We start from the raw sequence: 26,113 nt of genomic DNA on the forward strand, positions 1-26,113 counted from the left end.
AGGGGAGTTGAAGCAGGTTAGTTACAGAGGGGAGTTGAAGCAGGTTAGTTACAGAGGGGGAGTTGAAGCAGGTTAGTTACAGAGGGGAGTTGAAGCAGGTTAGTTACAAGGGGAGTTGAAGCAGGTTAGTTACAGAGGTGGAGTTGAAGCAGGTTAGTTACAGAGGGGGAGTTGAAGCAGGTTAGTTACAGAGGGGGAGTTGAAGCAGGTTAGTTAGAGAGGGAGTTGAAGCAGGTTAGTTACCGAGGGGGAGTTGAAGCAGGTTAGTTACCGAGGGGGAGTTGAAGCAGGTTAGTTACCGAGGGGGAGTTGAAGCAGGTTAGTTACAGAGGGGGAGTAGAAGCAGGTTAGTTCCAGACGGGAAGTTGAAGCAGGTTAGTTACAGAGGGGGAGTTGAAGCAGGTTAGTTACAGAGGGGGAGTTGGAGCAGGTTAGTTACAGAGGGGGAGTTGAAGCAGGTTAGTTACAGAGGGGGAGTTGAAGCAGGTTAGTTACAAAGGGGGAGTTGAAGCAGGTTAGTTCCAGAGGGGAGTTGGAGAAGGTTCGTTACAAAGGGGCAGATTGTAAACATTGCAATCAACCATTCAACCACAGGATTGGCAGGATAAACTTAATACCCAACCTAATTGGCCAAAAGTCCTCAGGGCATGGTCAAGTAACCAGTCACAGTGCAGTATTGGTTTCGTTATTTTACTGAGATTAACCGGAAACTTTACTGTTGATTTCCTGCTGTAACCCAGGAAACCAATAGATAATCACAGAAACCCAGTCCGTTACATCTCTCGGAGCTTTCAGTATTCCACTCAATGAACAGAACCGAAGGCAACTGTCATTGAGGAGGGGTAGAACAAACCTTGTTAATAATAAATCTAAATATATCCCTAGTCAGACCTCAGGAACTGTCTTGTACTCCATGTGGGGCACATGATAGATGAATATTGAGAATTTGGAGTGGTTATATTACTGATTCACTGGGATTCTGTCTGATATAAGGAAATAGAAAGATTCAATAAATGAGACCTTTTCTCAGATTGCAGAGTAATATAACTGAAGTTGGAATGTTCTGAAAGGCTGAAATGTGATAACTACAAATCAGCTTTGTTCTTGTGTGATGCCGGGATTTCTGTCTTGATAAAAATTTCAGCCAAATACAAAGACTCGTGAAATTCCATATCTTGGTTAAAGGCATACCTCTATTTGACCAACGATCGCTGGGAGAGATAGCATTGGGCAGTCCAACACCTATCTGAAGAGAAGGCCCTGAGTATTTCAATACCTCTCAAGTTATAATACATTAGACAGTAAAGTAAAAGTAAAGTTTATTTATTTATTAGTCACAAGTAAGGCTTACATTAACACTGCAATGAAGTTACTGTGAAATTCCCCTAGTTGCCCTAGTACGTCGCCTGTTCGGGTCAGTGCAGCTAACCAGCAAGTCTTTCAGAATGTGGGAGGAAACCAGAGCACCTGGAGGAGACCCACACAGACACGGGGAGAACGCGCAGACTCCACAGACAGTGACCCAGGCCAGGAATCGAACCCGGGTCCCTGGCGCTAGACAGGACAATTATACAAAGAACAGTACAGCACAGGAGCAGGCCCTCCAAGCCTGCACCGATCATGATGCCTGCCTAAACTAAAACCTTATGCACTTATGGAGTCCGTATCCTTCCATTCCCATCCTAATCATGTGTTTATCTAGTTGCCCCTTAAACACCACTATCGTACCTGCTCCCATCACCTCCCCAGGCAGCGGGTTCCAGACATTCATCACTCTCTCTAAACTTTTCCCCACGCACCTTCAGCCTACGCCCCTTGTACTTGACTTTTCTATCCTAGGAAAGGGCATCTGACTATCTACTCTGCCCGTGCCACTCATAATCTTGTAAATCTCTATCAGGTCACCCTTCAACTTCCAGTGAGAACAAACCAGGTTTATCCAACCTCTCCTCGTAGCCAAAAGCCTCCAGACCATGCAACATCCTGGTAAACCTTTTCTGTACGCTATCGATAGCATCCACATCCTTCTGGTAGTGTGGCGACCAGAATTGTACACAATATTCTAAATACATTTACAAGTTTGCTTTTCCTACCTTCCCGTTAATATCAACCAGTCATCATTCATACAAATCAATTAATGTTAACAGTTGTCCTATATCTTAGCAAATTACATTTTACCCTCTAACATCATGGGATTTCATTGGTCTGTAGTGTCCGGATATTACTTCCCCCTGTCGTTTAGCAACCCCTGATGCTTAGCTACAGAAGTCAAAGTTAATGTTCCCACCAGCCCGTAATTACGTCAATGGCTGAACTCGACAGCTAAGGTTCTCACATCTAAGATGAACCGTCTTAAAAGGCCAGCTTGAACAGCCTTAATCATAAAGTGGCTTTAGGAACCATATGCACATTCTGTGTACTCATTGTTCTAAAGAATGTGGCATGTCTCAAACTGCCTTTATCCCATCATGCTCTACAGTAACCTGCTTTTGGCTAAAGTGTACAGATTACTTTAAACATACAGCTGCATACATTTTAAAATCCAAAATTCATGTTTAAATCAGAAATGCTCGTTCAAATCTCATACTTATTAAAATCTCTTATTGTGGGTATGTGTGTCTTTATGCAGACAGTACCTCTGTTAGTCTATTAAGTCTGATCTTAAGTCAATTCACTTGGTGCTGTTGCTTTATTAGTGTCTTAAATCCCTGATTATTTGAAATTTCTTAACCTATGAGGAATTTCTCTAACAGTGATTGAGGGATCTAGAGTGAGAGGCCACAGAAACAAAGGGCCTTAAAGTCCACGCTTCCCAGCATGAGATTGGTGTGGGGTGTACCAGACAGGTGCTCTGGGGAATCCCCCCTCTGTAATTCACAGGTAAGATTTGCCAAACTTCCTTTGGCCAATTGCTCTGTGCTGGAAACCATCCAAAAATGTGATGTAAATTGCCACTTTTGGATGGTTCCAAATGGGAGACACCAATAGTTACCCAGAAAAAGTTAGAACGGTTAAAGCCAACTCTCAACTTCCAGTTAACTATTATACAGACCCAGGCAAACCCTTCACAGGATTTAAGCCCCACCCCCCCCACCCCAACCATTGGACAACCCCCAAGAAACCCACCCCGCCCACTTCCCCGCGAAGGCCCGATCCTTCCCGAGGTTTCATTGCTCCACCCCCCCTCAAGACCTAACTCCCCACCCACACTGCCTGTCAAAACCTGACGCCTAACCCCACCCAGCCCTCCCCCTCCCCACACAGGCCCAACCTCCTGAATGTACAACCATCCTGTAACCACGAGGCCCAACCTCCAAACACCTCCTCCCAACCGCTGAAGCCCCCCTGACTTCTAATCCCACTCCCCACCCCCTAAATCCGAGTCATACTTTCTCCCTGACCTGCCAAGGATATTACATTCCAATGGACCTATAAACTTGTCATAAAAGGGTCTCGGCTTCATTCACTTCAACTCTCCTGCACTTGATGTTGGGCCCTGGTGACGCGCTGCAGTGCCTGGATCCCATCCACCCTGACTCAAAAGGCCGGGCAAGATAAATCAAAGAAAAATGGAGCTAAGTAATTGGACAGAGTGGCAATTTGATGCTGATTGTCACTCCGAGGAAGTTGAGGCCCGAGAAGGCCGAGGATCAGAAGTAACGTTTTCACACAGGATGGTGAGGCTGACACATTCACTTCCAGAATTAGTGATCGAATCAGCAACAATGTCAAGATTGAAGATTAGATTGGAGAGGGGGCTGATGGAAAAGGAGAACAAAGGAATATGGAAGCAAGGGACACGTAAATGTGATTGGAATGGTTTTCTCATCTGGATGGCAAACACTGGTTTGACCGAATGGCTTGACCCCTGCTGTACGTGACCTATAACCCCTGCTGTGCATGACCCATAATCCCTGCTGTACATGACCTGGTACAATATAGAGGAGGCTTTACTCTAAACTTAAGTCATTCTTTACCTCATTGGAGAGAGTTTAAGGAGGCATATTAGAAGGCGTTTTGCTCCATATCTAACCTATGCTGTGCCCGATTTAGAAATACTTTATGGAATGAGGAGCTTTACTCTTTCTCTATTTTGTGCTGTACCTGCCTTCAGAGTGTTGGCCCACAGAGAGGGAACTTTATTCTGGATTTAACGACCAGTGATTGATGCTGCCATTAACATTTCTCCAATTGGTTCCAAAACTTAAACCAAAAAATATTCTGTAAAATCTTCTCTATCACAGATTTGACAAATTCTGCTTAACTCTGGAACTTGGTAGAATATTTAGAAGGGTAGGAATATGAACAATTTTCTGAAACATGAGGAGACACAGAAGAGAAATGGAGATGTAAAGTGTGACAGAGAGTAAGCTGAGAGGAATGTCCTCAGTAACTGTGTTGAATCTCCATCCCTTTTTCCATAGGTTGGCAGTTTGGATCGATCGGTGGCCGGTCTGGCCTGTTTCCCGGAGACCACACCCAGCCAAGCGCAGCTCCGGATTACTATAACACTAACACGGGGAAGAATGAAGAGAAGCAACTGAGCATGCCCAGTTCTATTAGATCATCCATGAGGAAGGTAAGTGAATGCAGTATCATTGGACAGGAAGGGTTGAATACCTGGTGTGGACTGAGTTCTCTCATTTCAGCTAGCGCATTGGATAGTGTGTGATCACTGAACTCTGTCAGTCAACATGGGGAAATTGGGCAGGTTCATACGGTCATAAGAAACAGGAGAAGGAGTAGACTATTTGGACCCTTGAGCTAGTTCCAACAGTCAACAAGATGATGGCTGATCTGATTGTGGCCTTAACTCCCCTTTCCTGTTGTCCCCCACAGAACCCTCAGCCCCTCTGTCAACCCAAAATCTGTCTCACTCAGCCTTGGATACATTCAATGAAGCCCCCACAGCTCTCCAGACAATAAATTCAAAGTCTAACACTTCTCTGAGAAAAAAAGATTTTCCTCCTCATTTAAAAGAACATAAAAACTAGGAGTAGGCCACTCGGCCCCACGTGCCTGCCCCGCCATTCAATAAGATCATGGCTGATCTTTTCGTGGACTCAGCTCCACTTACCCGCCCGCTCACCATAACCCTTAATTCTTTTACTGTTCAAAAATCTATCTATCCTTGCCTTAAAAACATTCAATGAGGTAGCCTCAACTGCTTCACTGGGCAGGGAATTCCACAGATTCACAACCCTTTGGGTGAAGAAATTCTTCCTCAACTCAGTCCTAAATCTGCTTCCCCCTTATTTTGAGGCTATGCCCCCTAGGTCTAGTTTCACCTGCCAATGGAAACAACCTCCCTGCTTCTAGCTTATCTATTCCTTTCATAATTTTATATGTTTCTATAAGATCTTCCCTCATTCTTCTGAATTCCAATGAGTATAACCCCAGTCTTCTCAGTCTCTCCACATAAGCCAACCCCCCCCAACTCTGGAATCAACCGAGTGAATCTCCTCTGCACCCCTCCACTGCCAGTATATCCTTTCTCAAGAAAGGAGACCAAAACTGTACACAGTACTCCAGGTGTAGCCTCACCAGCACCTTATACAGCTGCAACATAACCTCCATATTTTTAAACTCTATCCCTCTAGCAATGGAGGACAAAATTCCATTTGCCTTCTTAATTACATGCTGTACCTGCAAACCGACGTATTGTGATTCATGCAGAAGGTCCCTCTGCACAGCAGCATGCTGCAATTCTTTACCATTTATATAATAGTCCATTTTGCTGTTATTCCTACCAAAATGGATGGCCTCACATTTACCAACATTGTACTCCATCTGCCAGACCCTGGCCCACTCACTTAGACTATCCATAGCCCTTTGCAGACTTTCAGTGTCCTCTGCACACTTTGCTCGGCCACTCCTCTTAGTGTCATCTGCGAATTTTGACACACTACACTTGGTCCCCAACTCCAAATCATCTATGTAAATTGTAAACAATTGCGGTCCCAACACTGATCCCTGAGGCACACCACTAGTCACTGATCGCCAACCAGAAAAACACCCACTTATCTCCACTCTTTGCTTTCTGTTGTTAACCAATCCTCGATCCATGCTAATACATTACCCATAACACCGTGCACCTTCATAAATGCTACTGTGTAATGGGCGGCACGGTAGCACAGTGGTTAGCACTGCTGCTTCACAGCTCCAGGGACCTGGGTTCGATTCCCGGCTTGGGTCACTGTCTGTGTGGAGTTTGCACATTCTCCTCGTGTCTGCATGGGTTTCCTCCGGGTGCTCCGGTTTCCTCCCACAGTCCAAAGATGTGCGGGTTAGGTTGATTGGCCATGCTAAAATTGCCCCTTAGTGACCTGAGATGCGTAGGTTAGAGGGATTAGCGGGTAATATGTGTAGGGATATGGGAGTAGAGTCTGGGTGGGATTGTGGTCGGTGCAGACTTGATGGGCCGAATGGCCTGTTTCTGCACTGTAGGGTTTCTATGATTTCTATGATTTCGATGATATTATGCAGCAATCTTTGTCTCGCTATTTCTTCCTTGATGATAGATTCAAGCATTTTCCCTACTACAGAAGTTAAGCAATTGGCCTATAGTTACCCACCTTTTGTCTACTTTTTTTAAATAGTGGCGTCACATTTCCCAATCCTCTAGTTTCCCACTAATCTTTGCCACTTTGTATGTATTTTCTTTCAATTTGATGCCCTCCTTTATTTCCTTAGATATCCATGGCTGATTATCTCTTTTTCTACAATTCTTCCTTTTCACTGGTATATACTTTTGCTGAACACTGTGAAAAATAGCTTTGAAAGCCCTCCACTGTTCTTCAATTGTCCCACTCTAAAGTTCTTGCTCCCAGTCTACCTTAGTCAACTCCTCCCTCATCCCATTGTAGTCTCCTTTGTTTAAGCACCAGACACTGGTACTGGCTTTTATCTTCTCACGCTCCATCTGTATTTTAAATTCAACCATCTGTGATCGTTTCTTCCGAGTAGGATCATTAATTATTCCTATCTCATTACACAAGACCAGATCTAAGATGGCTTGCTCCCTCGTAGGTTCCATTACACACTGTTCGAGGAAACTATTGCGGATAAATTCTATGAACTCCTCCTCAAGGCTGCTTTGACTGACCTGGTTTGACCAATCAACATGTAGATTAAAATCCCCCATGATAATTGCTGTACCATTTTTACATACATCAGTTATTTCTTTGTTTATTTCTCACCCCACCATGAAGTCATTATTTGGTGGCCTATAGACTATGCCTATCAGTGACTTTTTCTCCTTACTATTTCTAATTTCCACCCAAATGGATTCAACCTTTTTCTCCATAAAACCTGTACCATCTCTGACTACCGCCCTGATATCATCCTTAAATATCAAAGCTATGCCACCTTCCTTACCTTCCAGTCTGTCTTTCCGAACAGTCTGATACCCCAGGATATTTAACTCCCAGTCATGACCATCCTGCAACCATGTCTCTGTAATGGCCACCAAATCATACTCATTCGCGATGATTTGTGCCGTCACCTCATTTACCTTGTTTCCAATGCTACAAGCATTCAGATAAAGTGCTTTTCTAGTTTTTGTACCTTCTTTTTGAATCCTAACACCTCTGTTAATAACATCTCCTGAGTTCTCCTTCGCTTGAACAGGGCGGCACGGTAGCACAGTGGTTAGCACTGCTGCTTCACAGCTCCAGGGACCTGGGTTCGATTCCCGGCTTGGGTCACTGTCTGTGTGGAGTTTGCACATTCTCCTCGTGTCTGCGTGGGTTTCCTCCGGGTGCTCCGGTTTCCTCCCACAGTCCAAAGATGTGCGGGTTAGGTTGATTGGCTGTGCTAAAATTGCCCCTTAGTGTCTTGAGATGGGTAGGTTAGAGGGATTAGCGGGTAAATATGTAGGGATATGAGGGTAGGGCCTGGGTGGGATTGTGGTCGGTGCAGACTCGATGGGCCGAATAGCCTCTTTCTACACTGTAGGGTTTCTATGATTTCTATGATTCTATGATTTTCCCAGTTTTCGATTTATAGTTAAAACCTGCTGCTTTGTTTCCCATTAACAGTTATACTCCCCGGAGTTTTACTCTTCCTTCCCCCTGACTTGCTAGTTTAAAGTCCGTGTGACCACCTTATTTATCCTTTTTGCTCAAACACTGATCCCAGATTGGTTCAGGTGGAGACCGTCCCAATGGTACAGATCTCTCCAGTATCAATACTGATGCCGATGCCAATGCCACATGAAATGGAACGCCTCTTTCCCACACCACTCCTTTAGCCTCGTGTTTACTTCCCTAATTTTCTCAACCCTATGCCAATTCGCACGTGATTCGCCTAGTAATCCAGAAATTATAACCCTAGAGGACCTGTTCTTTAATTTAGCTCCAAGTGCCTGATAATCCCCAAACAAAGAACAAACAACATAACAGCAAAGGAACAGGCTCTTCGGCCCTCCAAGCCTGTGCCGATCATGATGTCTGCCTAAACTAAAACCTTATGCACTTAGAGTCCGCATCCTTCCATTCTCATCCTATTCATGTATTGGTCTAGATGCCCCTTAAATGCTACTGTGTAATGGTCGTCGTTGGATTCTTAATTACAAATATTTATTTATTGAATTCAAATTTGCTGTACCAGAATGAGAATCTTTTGTGAATTAGATCCAAGGATACCCCGATCCCTCTACATAAATTTCTGCAATCTCTCTCTATTTAAATAATTTAACTTCCCGCCAAAGTAGACAAGCTCACATTTTCCCACATTATTCTCCATCTGCCAAATTTGAGCCATTCACTTCACCAATCCATATCCCTTTGTAGACTCATTGGACAGGATTCCGCACCCCACCCCCCCCCCCCCACCCCCGTCCCCATGGCGTGTTTCACAGTGGTGGAGATAGCCTGCCATTGGCTGGTGGTAGGATCGTCTGGTCCTGTTATATGCTGCCCCCTCCCTCCCCCCCCCACACCACTGGGAAACTCACGGCGGGGGTTTGATGTCAACAGGAACAAAACATCCCACAGGTGGGAATGGCTGGGAAATTCTTCATCCAAGTCATTAATATAGATTATAGGTGAGGCCCGCTTGGTTTCCTAGTACCTTTTCCCTAGTGATTTGTCTTTTGCCTTTTGATTTTTAACTAATTTTGGAATGTATTTGTATCTTTTACTGTGAAGACTGATAACTCTCCCACCATTTCCTTGTTTCCCATTGTTAATTCCCGTCTTGCCCTCTAAGGGACCAAATCTCATTTTAGCCACTATTTTCCTTTTTATATACTTGTAGAAACTCTTCCTACTTATTCTTATATTTCTAGTTAGCTTTCTCCCAGACTCTTAATTTTTCTCTCATTACTTTTAGTCATTCTTTGCTGGTTTCTAAAATGTATGCAATCTTCTGACCAATCACTAATCTTCGCAATATTGTAAGCAGTTTCCTGCAATTTGATACGTTCCTTAACACCTTCACTTAGGTAGAGTTGGAGCATCCATCTCAGAGTCTTTCTTTTTCAATGGAATTTAGTTTTGTTGACAGTTGAGATATCTCCTCAAATGTCTGCCACTGTTTCTTTACGAGCCTGCATTTCAATGTATTTTTCCATCCACTTTAGCTAACTCGGTCTTCATGTCCTTTTTTTAATCTTTAGACATGTTTCCCCACCCTCAAACTGAGTGTGAAATTTTACCATGTTATGATCACTGTTGCCTAGACGCATGATCAATGGATCCTGTCTCATTACCAAGTCTAAAGTAGCCCACTCCCTGGCTGACTCTAGATCATATTGCTCTTAGAAATTGCCCTTAATATACGCTTCTCCGAGGCTATCTTTGCCAATTTGATTTTATCTATCTAAGTGAAGATCAAAATCACCCATGATTATTGTAGAGTCATAGAGGTTTACAGCATGGAAACAGGCCCTTTGGCCCAACTTGTCCATGCTGCCCTTTTTTTAAAAAAACCCTTCAGCTAATCCCAATTGCCTGCATTTGGCCCATATCCCTCTATACCCATTGTACCCATATAACTATCTAAATGCCTTTTAAAAGACAAAATTGTACCCGCCTCTACTACGACCTCTGGCAGCTTGTTCCAGACACTCACCACCCTCTGTGTGAAAAGATTGCCCCTCTGGACACGTTTGTATCTCTCCCCTCTCACTTTAAATCTATGCCCTCTAAGTTTTAGAGTCCCCTACCTTTGGGAAAAGATATTGTCTAGCTAGCTGATCTATGCCCCTCATTATTTTATAGACCTCTATAAGATCACCCTTCAGCCTCCTATGCTCCAGAGAAAAAAGTCCCAGTCTATCCAGCCTCTCCTTATAACTCAATCCATCAAGTCCCGGTAGCATCCGAGTAAATCTTTTCTGCACTCTTTCTAGTTTAATAATATCCTTTCTATAATAGGGTGACCAGAACTGCACACAATATTCCAAGTGTGGCCTTACCAATGTCTTGTACAACTTCAACAAGACATTCCAACTCCTGTATTCAATGTTCTGACCGATGAAACCAAGCATGCCGAATGCCACCTTCACCACTCTGTCCACCTGTGACTCCACTTTCAAGGAGCTATGAACATGTACCCCGAGATCTCTTTGTTCTGTAACTCTCCCCAACACCCTATCATTAACTGAGTAAGTCCTGCCTGGTTCAATCCACCAAAATGCATCACCTCGCATTTATCTAAATTAAACTCCATCTGCCATTCATCAGCCCACTGGCCCAATTGATCAAGATCCCGTTGCAATTGGAGATAACTTTCTTCACTGTCCACTATGCCACCAATCTTAGTGGCATCTGCAAACTTACTAACCATGCCTCCTATATTCTCATCCAAATCATTTATATAAATGACAAATAACAGTGGACCCAGCACTGATCCCTGAGGCACACCGCTGGTCACAGGCCTCCAGTTTGAAAAACAATTCTCTACAACCACCCTCTGGCTTCTGTCAAGAAGCCAATTTTGTATCCATTTAGATACCTCACCTTGGATTCCGTGAGATTTAACCTTATGCAACAACCTACCATGCGGTATCTTGTCAAAGGCCTTGCTAAAGTCCATGTAGACAACATCAACTGCACTGCCCTCATCTACCTTCTTGGTTACCCCATTCAAAAAACTCAATCAAATTTGTGAGACATGATTTTCCACTCTCAAAGCCATGCTGACTGTCCCTAATCAGTCCTTGCATCTCTAAATACCTGTAGATCTTGTCTCTCAAAATACCTTCCAACAATTTACCCACCACAGATGTGAGGCTCACTGGCCTGTAGTTCCCAGGCTTTTCCCTGCAGTCCTTTTTAAACAAAGGCACAACATTTGCCACAATCTTCAGGCACCTCACCTGTGATTATCGATGATTCAAATATCTCGGCTAGGGGACTCGCACTTTCCTCCCTAGCCTCCCACAATGTCCTGGGATACACTTCATCAGGTCCCAGGGATTTATCTACCTTAATGAGCTTTAAGACTTCCAGCACCTCCTTCTCTGTAATATGTACACTCATAGAATCATAGAATCATAGAAACCCTACAGTGCAGAAGGAGGCCATTCGGCCCATCGAGTCTGCACCGACCACAATCCCACCCAGGCCCTACCCCCACATATTTACCCGCTAATCCACGCATCCCAGGACTCTAAGGGGCAATTTTTAACCTGGCCAATCAACCTAACCCGCACATCTTTGGACTGTGGGAGGAAACCGGAGCACCCGGAGTAAACCCACGCAGACACGAGGAGAATGTGCAAACTCCACACAGACAGTGACCCGAGCCGGGAATCGAACCCGGGACCCTGGAGCTGTGAAGCAGCAGTGCTGACCACTGTGCTACCGTGCCGCCCAAGACATCACTATTTATTTCCCCAAGTTCCCTAACATCCATGCTTTTCTCAACAGTAAATACTGATGAGAAATATTCATTTAGGATCTCACCCATCTCTTGTAGATCCGCACATAGATGATCTTGTTGATCCTTAAGAGGCCCTACTCTCTCCCTTGTTACTCTTTTGCCCTTTATGTATTTGTAGAAGCTCTTTGGATTCTCCTTTGCCTTATCTGCCAAAGCAATCTCGTGTCCCCTTTTTGTCCTCCTGATTTCTCTCTCAACTCTACTCCTACACCCCGTATACTCTTCAAGGGATTCACTTGATCCTAGCTGCCTATGCATGTTATGTGCCTCTTTCTTCTTCTTGACCAGGGCCTCAATATACCGAGTCATCCAGGGTTCCCTACTTCTGCCAGCCTTGCCCTTCACTATAAGAGGAATGTGTTTAGCCTGAACTCTGGTTAACACACATTTGAAAGCGTGCCACTTACTGGACGTCCCTTTGCCTTCCCACAGACTCCCCCAATTAACTTTTGAAAATTCCTGCCTGATACCATCAGAATTGGCCTTGCCCCAATTTAGAATTTTAACTTTTGGGACAGACCTATCATTCTCCATAACTATCTTAAAACCAATAGAATTATGGTCACTGGTCCAAAAGTGATCCCTCACTAACACTTCTGTCACCTGCCCTTCCTTATTTCCCAAGAGGAGGTCAAGTTTTGCCCCCCCTCTAGTCGGGCCATCCACATACTGAATGAGAAATTCCTCCTGAATACACTCAACAAATTTCTCTCCATCCAACCTTCTAATACTATGGCTGTCCCAGTCAATGTTGGGAAAGTTAAAATCTCCGATTATTACCACCCTATTTTTCTTGGAGCTATCTGCAATCTCCTTACATATTTGCTCCTCAATTTCCCGCCGACTCTTTGGGGGCCTATCGTACAACCCTATCAAAGTGATTTCCCCCTTCTTATTTCTCAGTTCTACTCATATAGACTAGTGGCCGAACCCTCGGATATATCCCCTCTCAGTACGGCCGTGATGCTTTCCCTAATCAAAAGTGCAACTCCCCGTCCTTTCTTACCTCCTGTTCTATCTTTCCTATAGCATCTGTACCCTGGAACATTGAGCTGCCAGTCCTGTCCCTCCCTTAGCCATGTTTCAGTAATTGCTATAATATCCCAGTCCCACGTACCCATCCATGCCCTGAGTTCATCTGCCTTGCCCGTTAGGTCTCTTGCATTGAAATAAATGCAGTTTAATCTGGACTTCCCTTGGTCTCTGTCTTGCTTTTGCCTGATCTGTCTGGTACTAGGATTACTGACACTGCCTTTACTACTTAATGTGCTCTCTTTAACTTCTGTGCTGTCCTCAAACTTCTCTTCTGTCTCCCTACTGCTTTGGATCCCACCCCCCTGCCAAACTAGTTTAAACCCTCCCGAGTGGCTCTCGCAAATCTCTCTGTCAGGATGTCAGTCCCCCTCCAGTTCAGATGTAACCCATCCCTCTTGAACAGATCAGCCCTTCCCCAGAAAAGATCCCAATGATCCAAAAATCTAAATCCGTGCCCCCTGCACCAGTTCTCAAGCCAGGCATTCATCTGCCTAATCCTCCTATTCATACTCTCACTAGCACGTGGTACAGGTAGTAGTCCTAAAATTACTACCTCCGAGATCCTGCACTTTAGCCTTTTGCCTAACTCTCTATATTCACATTTCAGGACCTCATCCCTTTTCCTACCTATGTCGTTGGTACCAATATGTACAACGACCTCTGGCTGCTCACCCTCCCCCTTAAGGATATCCTGTAATCGCTCAGACGTCCTTGACCCTGGAACCAGGGAGGCAACACACCATCCTGGAGTCTCGATTGCGGCCACAGCCTGTCTGTGCCTCTAACTAGCGAGTCCCCTATTACTACTGCTCACTTGCTCTTTGTCCGACCCTGTCCCACGGCAGAACCAGCTGTGGTGTCACAGGCCTGGCTGCTGCTGGTATCTCCCCCTGACAGGCTATCCCCCTCAACAGTATCCAAAATGATATACCTGTTTGAAAGGGGAATAGGCACAGGAGACTCCTGCACTACCTGCCTCCCTCTCCTGGCGGTCACCCCTACCTGTCTGAACCTGTGGTATGACAACCTCCCTGTAACTAGTGTCTATCACACGCTCTGCCTCCTGTATGTTCACAGTAAGAAGTCTCACAACACCAGGTTAAAGTCCAACAGGTTTATTTGGTAGCAAATACCATAAGCTTTCGGAGCACTGCTCCTTCGTCAGATGGAGTGGAAATGTGCTCTCCTATAAAAATAGCAGTGCTCCGAAAGCTTATGGTATTTGCTACCAAATAAACCTGTTGGACTTTAACCTGGTGTTGTGAGACTTCTTACTGTGTTCACCCCAGTCCAACGCCGGCATCTCCACATCCTGTATGTTCCGCAGTGCATCCACCTGCCGCTCCAACCGAACACTGCGGTCTGTACTTTCTTCCAAGCCTCCATTACTCCTTAACATATACTTTGTTCTAGAGTGTAGCTATTTTAGAGGGCCTATGAACTATTCCCATGGGTGACTTATTCCCTTTGCTATTTCTTATTGCCACCCAAACTGATACATCTTGCTCCTCTGAATCAAGATCATTTTTTAATGCTGTGCAAATCTCTCCAGAGCTATCCCATTCTCCTTTCTTCCTGTCCTAAAATATCAAATACCATTAAGTATTCAGGTCCCAGCTTTAGTAACTTTGCAGCCATATCTCTGTATCAGATCAGACTTATTTATTTCTATTTTTGGTTTAAATTCATCCATTTTGTTATAAATGCTGCATGCCTTTAATTCTATCTGTTTACTGTTTTTCCACACTCTGATCATATCTGCCGGTGCAGTCCTAATTATTTATGCTCTGTTCCTTCCTGTCACAGTCTGGCTATCATTCTATCACCACCCAGCATTATTGCCTTGTCTTTTCTCTTCACCACACCTCCCCTCACATGATGCCCCTGACCCCCAATCCTCAGAATCCAAGCAGGTTGGTGAAGCTGAAACCAGTTTTTCTTTAGCAAGAGAATTGATTGACTTGTTCAGTTTCATAGCTCTCCTCTCTCCCCTTGTTACAAACTCCACTAATGGTATATATGAGAGTGTCCCAGCTTGAAACACAGGTTCATAGCAGTGTATATTTGTTTGGATTAATGTGAGGAACAACATATAACCCTGTGAGAAAACAGTTGAATCCTTATGTAAACAATTAATAAAGATATGATTTGATTTATTATTGTCACATTCATGAACATACAGTGAAAAGTATTGTTTCTTGCGCGCTATACAGACAAAACATACCATTCATAGAGAAGGAAACGAGAGAATGCAGAATGTAGTGTTACAGTCATAGCTCGGGTGTAGGGAAAGATCAACTTAATGCAAGGTAAGTCCATTCAAAAATCTGACAGCAGCAGGGAAGAAGCTGTTCTTGAGTCGTTTGGTATGTGACCTCAGACTTTTGTATCTTTTTCCCGAAGGAAGAAGGTGGAAGAGAGAATGTCCAGGGTGCATGGGGTCATTAATTATGGTGGCTGCTTTGCCGAGGCAGCGGGAAGTGTAGACAGACTCAGTGGATGGGAGGCTGGTTTGCATGATGGATTGGGTTACATTCATGACCTTTTGTAGTTCCTTGCGGTCTTGGGCAGAGCAGGAGCCATACCAAGCTTTGATATAACCAGAAAGAATGCTTTCTATGGTACATCTGTAAACGTTGGTGAGAGTCGTAGCTGACATGCCAAATTTCCTTAGTCTTCTGAGAAAGTAGAGGTGTTGGTGGGCTTTCTTAACTATAGTGTCGGCATGTGGGGACCAGGACAGGTTGTTGGTGATCTGGACACCTAAAAACTTGAAGCTCTCGACCCTTTCTACTTCATCCCCATTGATGTAGACAGGGGCATGTTCTCCTTTGCGCTTCCTGAAGTCGATGATGATCTCCTTAGTTTTGTTAATATTGAAGGAGAGATTATTGTTGCTGCACCAGCTCACCAGATTATCTATCTCATTCCTATACTCTGTCTCGTCATTGTTTGAGATCCGACCCACTACGGTGGTGTCGTCAGCAAACTTGAAAATTAAATTGGAGGGGAATTTGGCCACACAGTCAGAGGTGTATAAGGAGTATATTAGGGGGCTGAGAACACAGCCTTGTGGGGCACTGGTGTTGAGGATGATCGTGGAGCAGGTGTTGTTGACTATCCTTACTGATTGTGGTCTGTGAGTTAGGAAGTTCAGGATCCAGTCGCAGAGGGAGGAGCCAAGCCCCAGGCTACGGAGTTTGGAGATGAGTTTCGTGGGAATAAAAGTGTTGAAGGCTGAACTGTGATCAATAAATAGGAGACTGACATAGGTGTCCTTGTTATGTTGGTGTTCCAGGGTTGAGTCGGTCAGTTGGGTCGATTGAGGGTTACAAATTAGGAAGGAATGAGCTAAAAAAAAGGGCTTAGGAGAGCTAGGAGGGGGCATGAGAAGTCCTTGGCGGGTCGGATCAAGGCAAACCCCAAGGCTTTTTACTCTTGTGTGAGAAATAAAAGAATGACCAGGGTGAGGTTAGGGCCGGTCAAGGACAGTAGTGGGAACTTGTGCATGGAGTCAGAAGAGATAGGAGAGGCGATGAATGAATACTTTTCTTCAGTGTTCACCAAGGAGAGGGGCCATGTTTTTGAGGATGAGTGTGAGATACAGGCTGATGGGCTGGAGGAGGTAGATGTTCTGAGGGAAGATGTATTAGCGATTTTGAAAAGCCTGAGGGTCGATAAGTACCCTGGGCCAGATGAAATATATCCTAGGATTCTTTGGGAGGCAAGGGATGAGATTGCAGAGCCTTTGGCTTTGATCTTTGGGTCCTCACTGTCCACGGGGATAGTGCCAGAGGACTGGAGAGTGGCGGATATTGTTCCTCTGTTCAAGAAAGGAAATAGGAATGACCCTGGTAATTATAGGCCAGTTAGTCTTTCTTTGGTGGTAGGTAAGTTAAAGGAAAAGGTCCTGAGGGATAGGATTTATGACCATTTAGAAAGATGCAGCTTAATCCAGGATAGTCAACACGGATTCGTGAAGCGTAGGTCTTGCCTCACAAATTTGATTGAATTCTTTGAGGAGGTAACTAAGTGTGTTGGTGAAGGTAGAGCAGTTGATGTCATATATATGGATTTTAGTAAAGCGTTTGATAAGGTCCCCCATGGTCAGCTCATGAAGAAAGTAAGGAGGAGTGGGATAGAGGGAAAGTTGGCCGATTGGATAAGTAACTGGCTATCTCATAGAAGACAGAGGGTGGTGGTGGATGGAAAATTTTCAGACTGGAGACCAGTTACCAGCGGTGTACCACAGGGATCAGTGCTGGGTCCTCTACTATTTGTGATTTTTATCAATGACTTGGAGGAGGGGGCTGAAGGATGGATCAGTAAATTTTCTGATGACACCAAGATTGGTGGAGTAGTGGATGAGGTGGAGGGCTGTTGTCGGCTGCAAAGAGACATTGATAGGATGCAGAGCTGGGCCGAAAAATGGCATATGGAATTTAACCCTGATAAGTGTGAGGTCATTCATTTTGGTAGGACAAATTTGAATGCGGATTACAGGGTCAAGGGTAGGGTTCTGAGGAATGTGGAGGAACAGAGAGATCTTGGGGTTCATATCCACAGATCTCTGAAGGTTGCCACTCAAGTGGATAGAGCCGTGAAGAAGGCCTATAGTGTGCTAGCATTTATTAACAGGGGGTTTGAGTTTAAGAGCCGTGGGGTTATGCTGCAACTGTACAGGACTTTGGTGAGACCACATTTGGAATATTGTGTGCAGTTCTGGTCACCTCACTGTAAGAAGGATGTGGAAGCACTGGAAAGAGTGCAAAGGAGATTTACCAGGATGCTGCCTGGTTTGGAGGATAGGTCTTATGAGGAAAGGTTGAGGGAGCTAGGGCTTTTCTCTCTAGAGCGGAGGAGGTTGAGAGGTGACTTAATAGAGGTTTATAAGATGATGAGGGGGATAGATAGAGTGGATGTACAGAGACTATTTCCTCAGGTGGATGTAGCTGTTACTAGGGGGCATAATTATAAGGTTCATGGTGGGAGATATTGGAGGGATGTCTGAGGTAGGTTCTTTACTCAGAGAGTGGTTGGGGTGTGGAATGGACTGCCTGCTGTGATAGTGGAATCGGACACTTTAGGAACTTTCAAGTGGTTATTGGATAGGCACATGGAGCACACCAGAATGATAGGGAGTGGGATAGCTTGATCTTGGTTTCAGACAAAGCTCGGCACAACATCGAGGGCCGAAGGGCCTGTACTGTGCTGTACTGTTCTATGTTCTATATGTTCTATGAGTGCAGGGCCAGGGAAATGGCGTCTGCTGGGGACTTGTTGCGGCGGTAGGCAAACTGTAGTGGATCCAGGTAATCCGGGAGGCTGGAATTGATTTGTGCCATGACTAACCTTTTGAAGCACTTCATAATGATGGATGTCAGAGCCATCGGCCAATAGTCATTAAGGCACGCTGCTTGGTTTTTCTTAGGTTCATAAGAATATTTATTAAAGTAAAAATACGAGACTAGAAAGACAAATCTACACTATGACACTTAAGTACATTTAATAACTAAACGCACCATTTTATCAGAAATTGCCTCTTGTTCCCAAACTCCACCCACATTCACTGGACTCTCTAAAACACCCCTTTTCCCAAAACAGCATCCATCTTAGTAACTCCGTAAGTCAAATCCAGCTCATAGTTACCACACAATACAGCTTCAATGACCATGTCTGGGAAAATGTTTTTTCCTGGTCCAGCAAAGGCACAAAACTCTTGGAGATCTGCAATCTGTGTGGTTCTAAATGTTAGATGGAACAGGCCGTTGGGGCTCTGATCACTGATGGAACTGACCTTGCTGAAGATTTGGCCTGTCTGACTGTTATATTGTTCAGCTGCTTTGATATGCCACCCTGTGGATTCGACTGTCTGTCTCTCCAAATTTCTTACCTTTAGAAGTTATCAATTTTGTAAATCTTCACTGATCTCTGGCAAACAATTTTTACTGATATGATCATTGATTCCTCAAATTCTCTAGATGCTTGCAAATCTTGTTACTGGGTAAATTGTATGTCATTATTCCTCTAGACACCTGCTAGTTTTGTTACTTGTCTGTTGTGTTGTTTTCATCCCAAGTTCAGCTGTTAATCTTGTTAAAGTCTCCAAATTATTAACACCCCTGATGTGCTCAAAGCACTCAGTTAAACAATGTCCTTCAGCTGTATATCTTAAAAATATAATTAACATCATTAACACACTGGATTCCAATTCTTGGTTGCTGTCCTGTGATCCATGCGGAGAAGAACATAGGTGAAGACATTCAAGAAGAATATAAGCAATCTTGTCGATAGCGACATTGACTTGTTTTATTTTTGGTTTGAAAGTCAGCCTATGTTCAGTATGCATGAAGAGCAGCCAGCTGAGTGAGTTCTGCCAGATGTTTGTGGAACAGTCCTACGCAAAGTCAGTAATGTTAAGGAAAGGAGGCAAGACAGTGGGATTTAGTTTATATAGAATTGTGGCTCTGGCTTTGTTCATATTGATTTACTCAATGTGTCTACTCTTGTCTCTTGCCGAACTAATGAAATGTGTGCTTTGCTTGTTATTTAGAGTGTCTCATCCAGTGAAGTTTCAGAAAAGACAACCATCTCGACGTATGATGAATCCTCGATCTACTCTCCATCACACATTCATTCTTCCACTGAATTTGGCCAATATGTAATGACAGAATTTGCCATGAAGTACTTTAGAGAGCCTGTGGTCACGTAAGTAATATGACTCACATTTCCAGTCTGCCAATATCCAGAACTAGAAGACATTAAACGGAGGTCAACATGCAGCAATTCTTAACTGTGCCACAGACACGCCAGAGACAGAAAGACAAAAGTCTAGACATTCATCCAATGTTACACTGAGACATGAATAAATGGAGTGTGAATGTGGATCTCATTTTCTTCCAATAACTCTCTGAAAATGTCTTCTTTGTGTAAAATGATATGCTGAGCAGTACACAGCCTGAGGATAAGTTATATTTTATTATGTCTTGTTAAATGTTAATTAGTTATTTCCAATTGTACTGTGTGCACAATAGACAATACAAGCAGGCAATGCCCTAGCTGAGGGAGCTGGCAGAACACTAAGACACATCACCAACACAAGTGCAGATGGATAAGTACTTTGAATGGGTGCACCATACAATGTCACATAACTAACCACCAAAATTTCCTCTTCTGAACTTTGTGCTCCTTTTTCAATCTATTGTGGAATCAATACAAAAACAGAACTGAGTTTGGTATCTCAGACCTCTATGGTGTGTCTCTGATAACCAAAGGATTTGAATCCGTTGCTGTGGTTCTGTTAAATCTACTGTACTAAAAAGTGGTGAGTGTGAGTTAGTGAGATCAGCTTTTCTGTCTCTCACTCTGATTCTAGACTTGGCTGGAAGGGTATGAGCGCAGAAGGAAAGAATCCCAATCATCTGATCCAGCACACCAAGGTAAGAGAATGTGGAAACCATGTGAAGAAAATTACCAGTATGGTCATTGGAAAATGGGATTCATTTTTGTATGTAATATATATATATATATATGGTAAAGGCATGTGAATCACATGGAAAAATAGAAAATTCATTCAGACTGACAAGAGCCCTGGAGTAATGTCATAGGATTCAGAGAAAAACCAGCAAGGAGATTAGCACAGCACTGGCATGAAGGAGTTAATCAGATCATTGGTTTCCAGTCCATTGGGGAGTTTCACTTGGAGCTGGTGTACTTGGTCACCGGTTTTGTCCCCTCCAGCATGGCATGCTTGGCCAGTTCCCCGGGCAGCAGCAGGTACACGGTGGTCTGGATCTCCCTGGAGCTGATGATGCTGTGCCAGGCAGGAAGCCTCGCCCGCGATGCACTGGAAAATTTCGCTCAGGGACGAGTTCATGATGCTCCTAGCCTTGGAGAGGATGCCAGTGTCGCGTGAACCTGCCTCATCACTTTGTAAAAGGAATAACATTCTTTCTGGCCTCTTCTCCTCTTCTCGCTGTCCTTCATTGTCAGCACCTTCTGCTCTTTCTTGCCATCCTTCTTGGAAATTGCCGCTTCTTTTCCTCACCCATTGTCATGTTCAATTTCTAAATTTATTTCTAACTTAATGCTCAATTTTTAAAGAGACACTAATCTGACCCAACTATGATGTGGAGATGCCGGTGTGGGACTGGGGTTGGCACAGTAAGAAGTCTCACGACATCAGGTTAAAGTCCAATGGTTTATTTGGAATCACGAGCTTTCGGAGCGCTGCTCCTTAGATTCACATTGAGACTCACTTGAGGAAGGAGCAGTGCTCCGAAAGCTAATGATTCCAAATAAATTGTTGGACTTTAACCTGATGTTGTGAGACTTCTTACTGTGCCTCAACTATATTAGCCTAATGACTATCCTGGGTTTAAAAACCCAGAGGGGAAACTGTTTGAAGGGGCAGGCCGTAGTGATGTCTGTACTGCAACAACTTGACAAACAGCATCATAGATAAAGAAAAGGAAGGTCCAGAGCTCTCTGCTTTTTTTGAGGATGTTACAGTCGATACTGGTGCAGGTGCTACCTATGATGTTGTTCATTTGGACTTTCAGAAAACTTAAGTTAAAGCCAAAGTTAAAAATGAAAGAAATTTAATAAAACTAGGGAAGGTTTCTGCATGAGCTACATCATTAATGGGAATGTAAAGAGTACACTTAAAACTGTGTTACCAGCAGGAAAGGATATTTCTTTGAAAGGCCACAAGATTACAGGGAACATCTCAGGAGTAAATAGGAAGTTAGATGAAAAATAGGAAACGGCTAAAGATTTGAAACAAGATTTAGATTAGTTACACCTTTAAGCAGGCAAGTGAGAATTAAATAAATTTTATGTATTCCAATCAAAAATGCATCATAAGAATATAATAAATAAAGTGAATTAGCACCGGGAACCTGAGAAAGCAACTTCAATGTCTGTGTCTAATTCCAGCCACTATTCTGGTTACAGGTTCCCATCCAGGAGTCACTGATTTATATTGTTGACAAACAACTGAATAAGCTCGCTGCAAAGAATTTCACGAGTGAGTTTCACAGGAAAGTGTGAAATATTTAAAGCTGATTTTTAGCATTTTAAGAGGTTTGGTGATGGGGGTTGGGGTGGGGGGGGGGGTGGTGTTGGATTGTCAGCTTTGTTTGAGGTTGGCAGTAATGAGTCAGGATAACGGCAGCAGCATTTGCAGTTAATCATAACAGCTGTAAATGGTGTTAATGAAAGCCAGCTTTGAGTATAGAATTGATAAGTTTGGGGTAAATAATAATAAGCGTTTCTAGGATGTATAATAACTGGATTTGGTGGTTTGGGGTTAAGGATTAAAGGTCATTTGAGGCTGATGGAGAGTTGATGTTAATGATCTCAGAATTATCAAATGGTTATGTCTGTTTTATTCAGCAGACTTCTCCTTGACTTTCACAATGCAAACAGGGCAGGAGGTGTAATTCACTGTGTGATCTGCTTTGAGAGCTTTTAACAATGTTCTACAACTTATGTATATGTATTCAGCCATTTTCTCTTTAATTCCTGTTTCTCTGCAGCTCTGATGAGGTTCATGGGAGACCAGCCCCCACAGAAGCAACAATCTGACATAGATTGTTTACAGAGCATTCTGCGGGTGAGTCTCTGTCTTTCTGAAGAACTTTCTGTTTGGGAATGCTCAAGTGACCAGAATTGGAGGAGTGCCGATATCTTGGAGGCTGTGAGATTGGAGGAGATAGGGAGGAGCAAGGAGGGATTTTGAAAACAAAGATGAAAATTTCAAACATTGCTTAACAGAGAAACAAGGTCAGCAAGTGCAGGGTTGAAGGGTGAAAGGAACTTGGTGCCAATTAAGATTTGGGCAGCAGCATTTCTGACAATCTTAAGTTTAACAAAAGTAATTTCAAATAAATGGTTAAACCAGGTCACTGCTAGTGTGCAGGCTACATTTCTGTGGTCTGACACTGAATGCCAGGTCCCTGGTTCAATTCCCAACCTTGGCTGTGTTAGCTGAACTCAAGTTGAGACACTGTTAAGAATGAGACAATTGCCTTGAGCTCAGTGACAGGAAAAGTCTTCAAGAAAGTTGTCTTCAATAGCTCTGGGCAGCGACTGAGGACATTGCTCAAGGTCTCCTCTTACCACAGCCCGAGCATCTTGGTGTCTGTGCTTGTTCACCGTGCTGCAGTGCATATGTAGTCTGGAGCCAGCACAGAGCACACATTGACATAGGCAACACAGCTGCGAGGGAGCAGGACACTGGCCAGCACTTTTGAGTTTTTCTATATCTCAGAAACCCTACAGCACAGAAAGAGGCCATTCGGCCCATCGAGTCTGCACCGACCACAATCCCACCCAGGCCCTATCCCCATATTCTTACATATTTACCCACTAATCCCTCTAACCCACACATCCCAGGACACTAAGGGCAATTTTAGCATGGCCAATCAACCTAACCCGCACATCTTTGCACTCTTCCCTCAGAGTTGCCCAGTTTCAGTAGGTAGGCGGTTGGGATTTGGGATATTCTGGGGAGGGTCAGTTGTTAGGGGTTCATTGGGGTCCCGTTGTGGTTGGTGGTTCTAGCCATGTTCAGTGGTGATGGGGTAGTTCCAGGTCAGCCACACTCCGGCCTGACTTGGATTGGGACTGAGGGTGTCTGAAGACAGGTCGGGAAGCATTGCTGTCACTCTCAGGCTGAGGCCAAGGTGGTCAGGTCTGGCATAAGCCTGAAGGCGAGGAGATTTTCAGGCAGCTCTGAGGGAGTGGGGGCTTTGGCACCCCCAAGGGGGTGTTGGGCAGAGAATGGGGGTTGGAGAGAGGGGGATTGTGAGTGTGTTTGTCAGGGAAGGGGATTTGGGAAGGGATGTGAGTGCATGTGTGAGTGTGACACTCCCCCAATCCCCACCCATCCTGTCAGCACCAGCCATTCTCCCCCCCCCCCTCCCCTCCCCCGCCCCCCCACCCAACCTCCTGTGGTTTCATCAGCACCAAAATGCTGCTGTTTGCCAAAGTGCCCCTTATTTACTTCCCTCAGAGCTGGTCCCCTGGTCAAAGCTCATCTTCCATAAATGGTGACTGTGGGAATAATGTGTGTGGAAAGTGGATGCTGAGTACCGGGTTGTGGTGGCTTCCTGTCACACCTACATCATATTTCACTGCAAGAGATTCAACTTCCAGGACAGGAAAAAAAACAAATTTGGTCCAAGCTACTAAAGTCTTGTGCACCTTGAAATGTTGCAATATCTCTTCCTAATGGGTAGATTTCTGCTTTCATACAGCTATGTAAAGAGGAGAAGTTGCTCCATGATGAGATCTGCTGCCAGATCATCAAGCAAATAACAGATAATCCCAGCAAGTAAGTGTGACATGATTAGTGGAGAACACTGCAGGAATACTGTGGTCTCATGTTACAGCTATTCAGTAGGTCAGTACCTGAGGTCCCGGCGCCCGAGGTCCCAGTATTGCATAGTGGGGTTTGCACTATCTGTCATTGTCACTGGAGCTGAGCTACATTTCAGCAACATGGTGAAGGATCTACAGTGAAGTGACAACCCTTAATCTTAAATGCTCTTGCACATCTCCTCATCATCATTCAAGAATGACACTAGCAAAGGTCTGGAGCTTGACCATTCGGTCAGGGAATGGTGTATGGAATACTGAAACAAAAGGTTGTACTGAATGAGAGCAAAAGCACGATTTAAAAATGCAAGCTGTGACTCAGTCGGAATCTGACAAGACAGTGTGACCCTGAAGTTAGGTCCCAAATCAGCCAAAATCTCATTGAATGATGAGACAGGCTCAAGGGGCTAAATGGCCTCCTCCTGTTTCCAATGTTGTTATAATTACTTTATACTACCAATGGTCAGTGCATTCCAGAAAAGCACCAACCAAAGGCACTGAAGAGGCAGTGGCACAGTGGTATTGTCATTGGACTAATAGTCCAGAGACCCAGAACAAGATAAGATCTGGGAACCCAAATTCAAATCCCACCACGGTCAATAGTGACATTTGAATTCAATAAAATTCTGGAATTAAAAGTCTGATCATGACCATGAAACCATTGTCGATTGTTGTAAAAATCCATCTGCTTCACTAATGTCCTTTAGGGAAGGAAATCTGCCGTCCTTACCTGGTCTGGCCTACATAGGACCATAGAATCTCTACAGTACAAAAGGAGGCCATTCGGCTCATTAAGTTTGCACTGACTCTCCGAAAGAGTCCACACCCCATCATAACCCCACGCGTTTACCATGGCTAGTCCACCTAACCTGCACACCTTTGGACTGTGGGAGGAAACTGGAGCACCCTAAGGAAACCCATGCAGACAGGAGAAGAATGTGCAAACTCCGCACAGACTCGAGGCCAGAATCGAACCCAGATCGCTGACGCTGTGAGACAGCAGTGCTAACCATTGTGCCGCCCATGTAACTCCAAATCGATAGCAATGTGGTTGACTTCAAATGCCCTCGGAAATGGAGGGTAGCTAGGGATGGGCAATAATTGCTGGCTAGCCAGCGATGCCCACATCCTGGAAAATGAATTTTTAAAAAATGAGGAGAGACTATTGGAGCAAATACTGACACAAAACATTTCTTTGCACAGAGAAAGCTGCACACGAGGCTGGCGGATCCTCTACCTCTTCTTGGGCTTCTATCCATGTACAAGCAACCTGAAACCCTTTGTCCTAAATTACCTAGCAGATGTCGGAACGAACTCCAAACATGATTTCCTAGGTACAGTGTACTGGGGAGGGAGCTCAGATTTAGCATTCCTTAATCTAAAAACACGGCAAATAGGTTATTACACAGAACTAACATAGATTTTCCAGCACAGAATCAACCCAATAGGTGAACTAGTTGTTGCTTCTGTTTATAATCCACACAAGTTTCCTCCAAATCTAGTTCACCTAACCTGATCAGATTATTCTTTATTTCCTTTCTCTCTCGTACGCCTATCTAGCTTCCCCTTAAATGCATCCTAGATCCCTAAGCTACCCCCTGAGGTAGTGAGTTCCACATTCTCTCCACTCTTTCAGGTAAAGAGGTTCCTCCTAAGTGCCCTGTTGCATTTATTAGCAACTATTAAATAGTCTCTTCATAGTACAGAACTTGAGTGTTGCTGAAGAAAGATGCATCCTGCCAAAGCTTTTTTCTTGCACTCCTAAGGGCAGACACAAGAACACCAAATTTCAGAGGGAGCAACGATC

General features: G+C 44.2%; 1 protein-coding gene across 1 annotated transcript in view; it reads left to right on the top strand.

Moving 5' to 3' along the window:
- myo15b (myosin XVB) overlaps window positions 1-26,113 on the top strand; it is a 520,694-nt gene that overhangs the window by 444,188 nt on the left and 50,393 nt on the right. The window contains exons 55-61 of the mRNA XM_078226038.1: window positions 4,425-4,579; window positions 19,478-19,632; window positions 20,300-20,363; window positions 21,880-21,952; window positions 22,464-22,540; window positions 24,186-24,262; window positions 25,510-25,640. Of these exons, the coding sequence (XP_078082164.1) occupies window positions 4,425-4,579; window positions 19,478-19,632; window positions 20,300-20,363; window positions 21,880-21,952; window positions 22,464-22,540; window positions 24,186-24,262; window positions 25,510-25,640 (732 nt within the window). The remainder of the gene's footprint in view (window positions 1-4,424; window positions 4,580-19,477; window positions 19,633-20,299; window positions 20,364-21,879; window positions 21,953-22,463; window positions 22,541-24,185; window positions 24,263-25,509; window positions 25,641-26,113) is intronic.

This window comes from Mustelus asterias, chromosome 12 (genome assembly GCF_964213995.1).
Source record: "Mustelus asterias chromosome 12, sMusAst1.hap1.1, whole genome shotgun sequence".
NCBI classification, from domain to species: domain Eukaryota; kingdom Metazoa; phylum Chordata; class Chondrichthyes; order Carcharhiniformes; family Triakidae; genus Mustelus; species Mustelus asterias.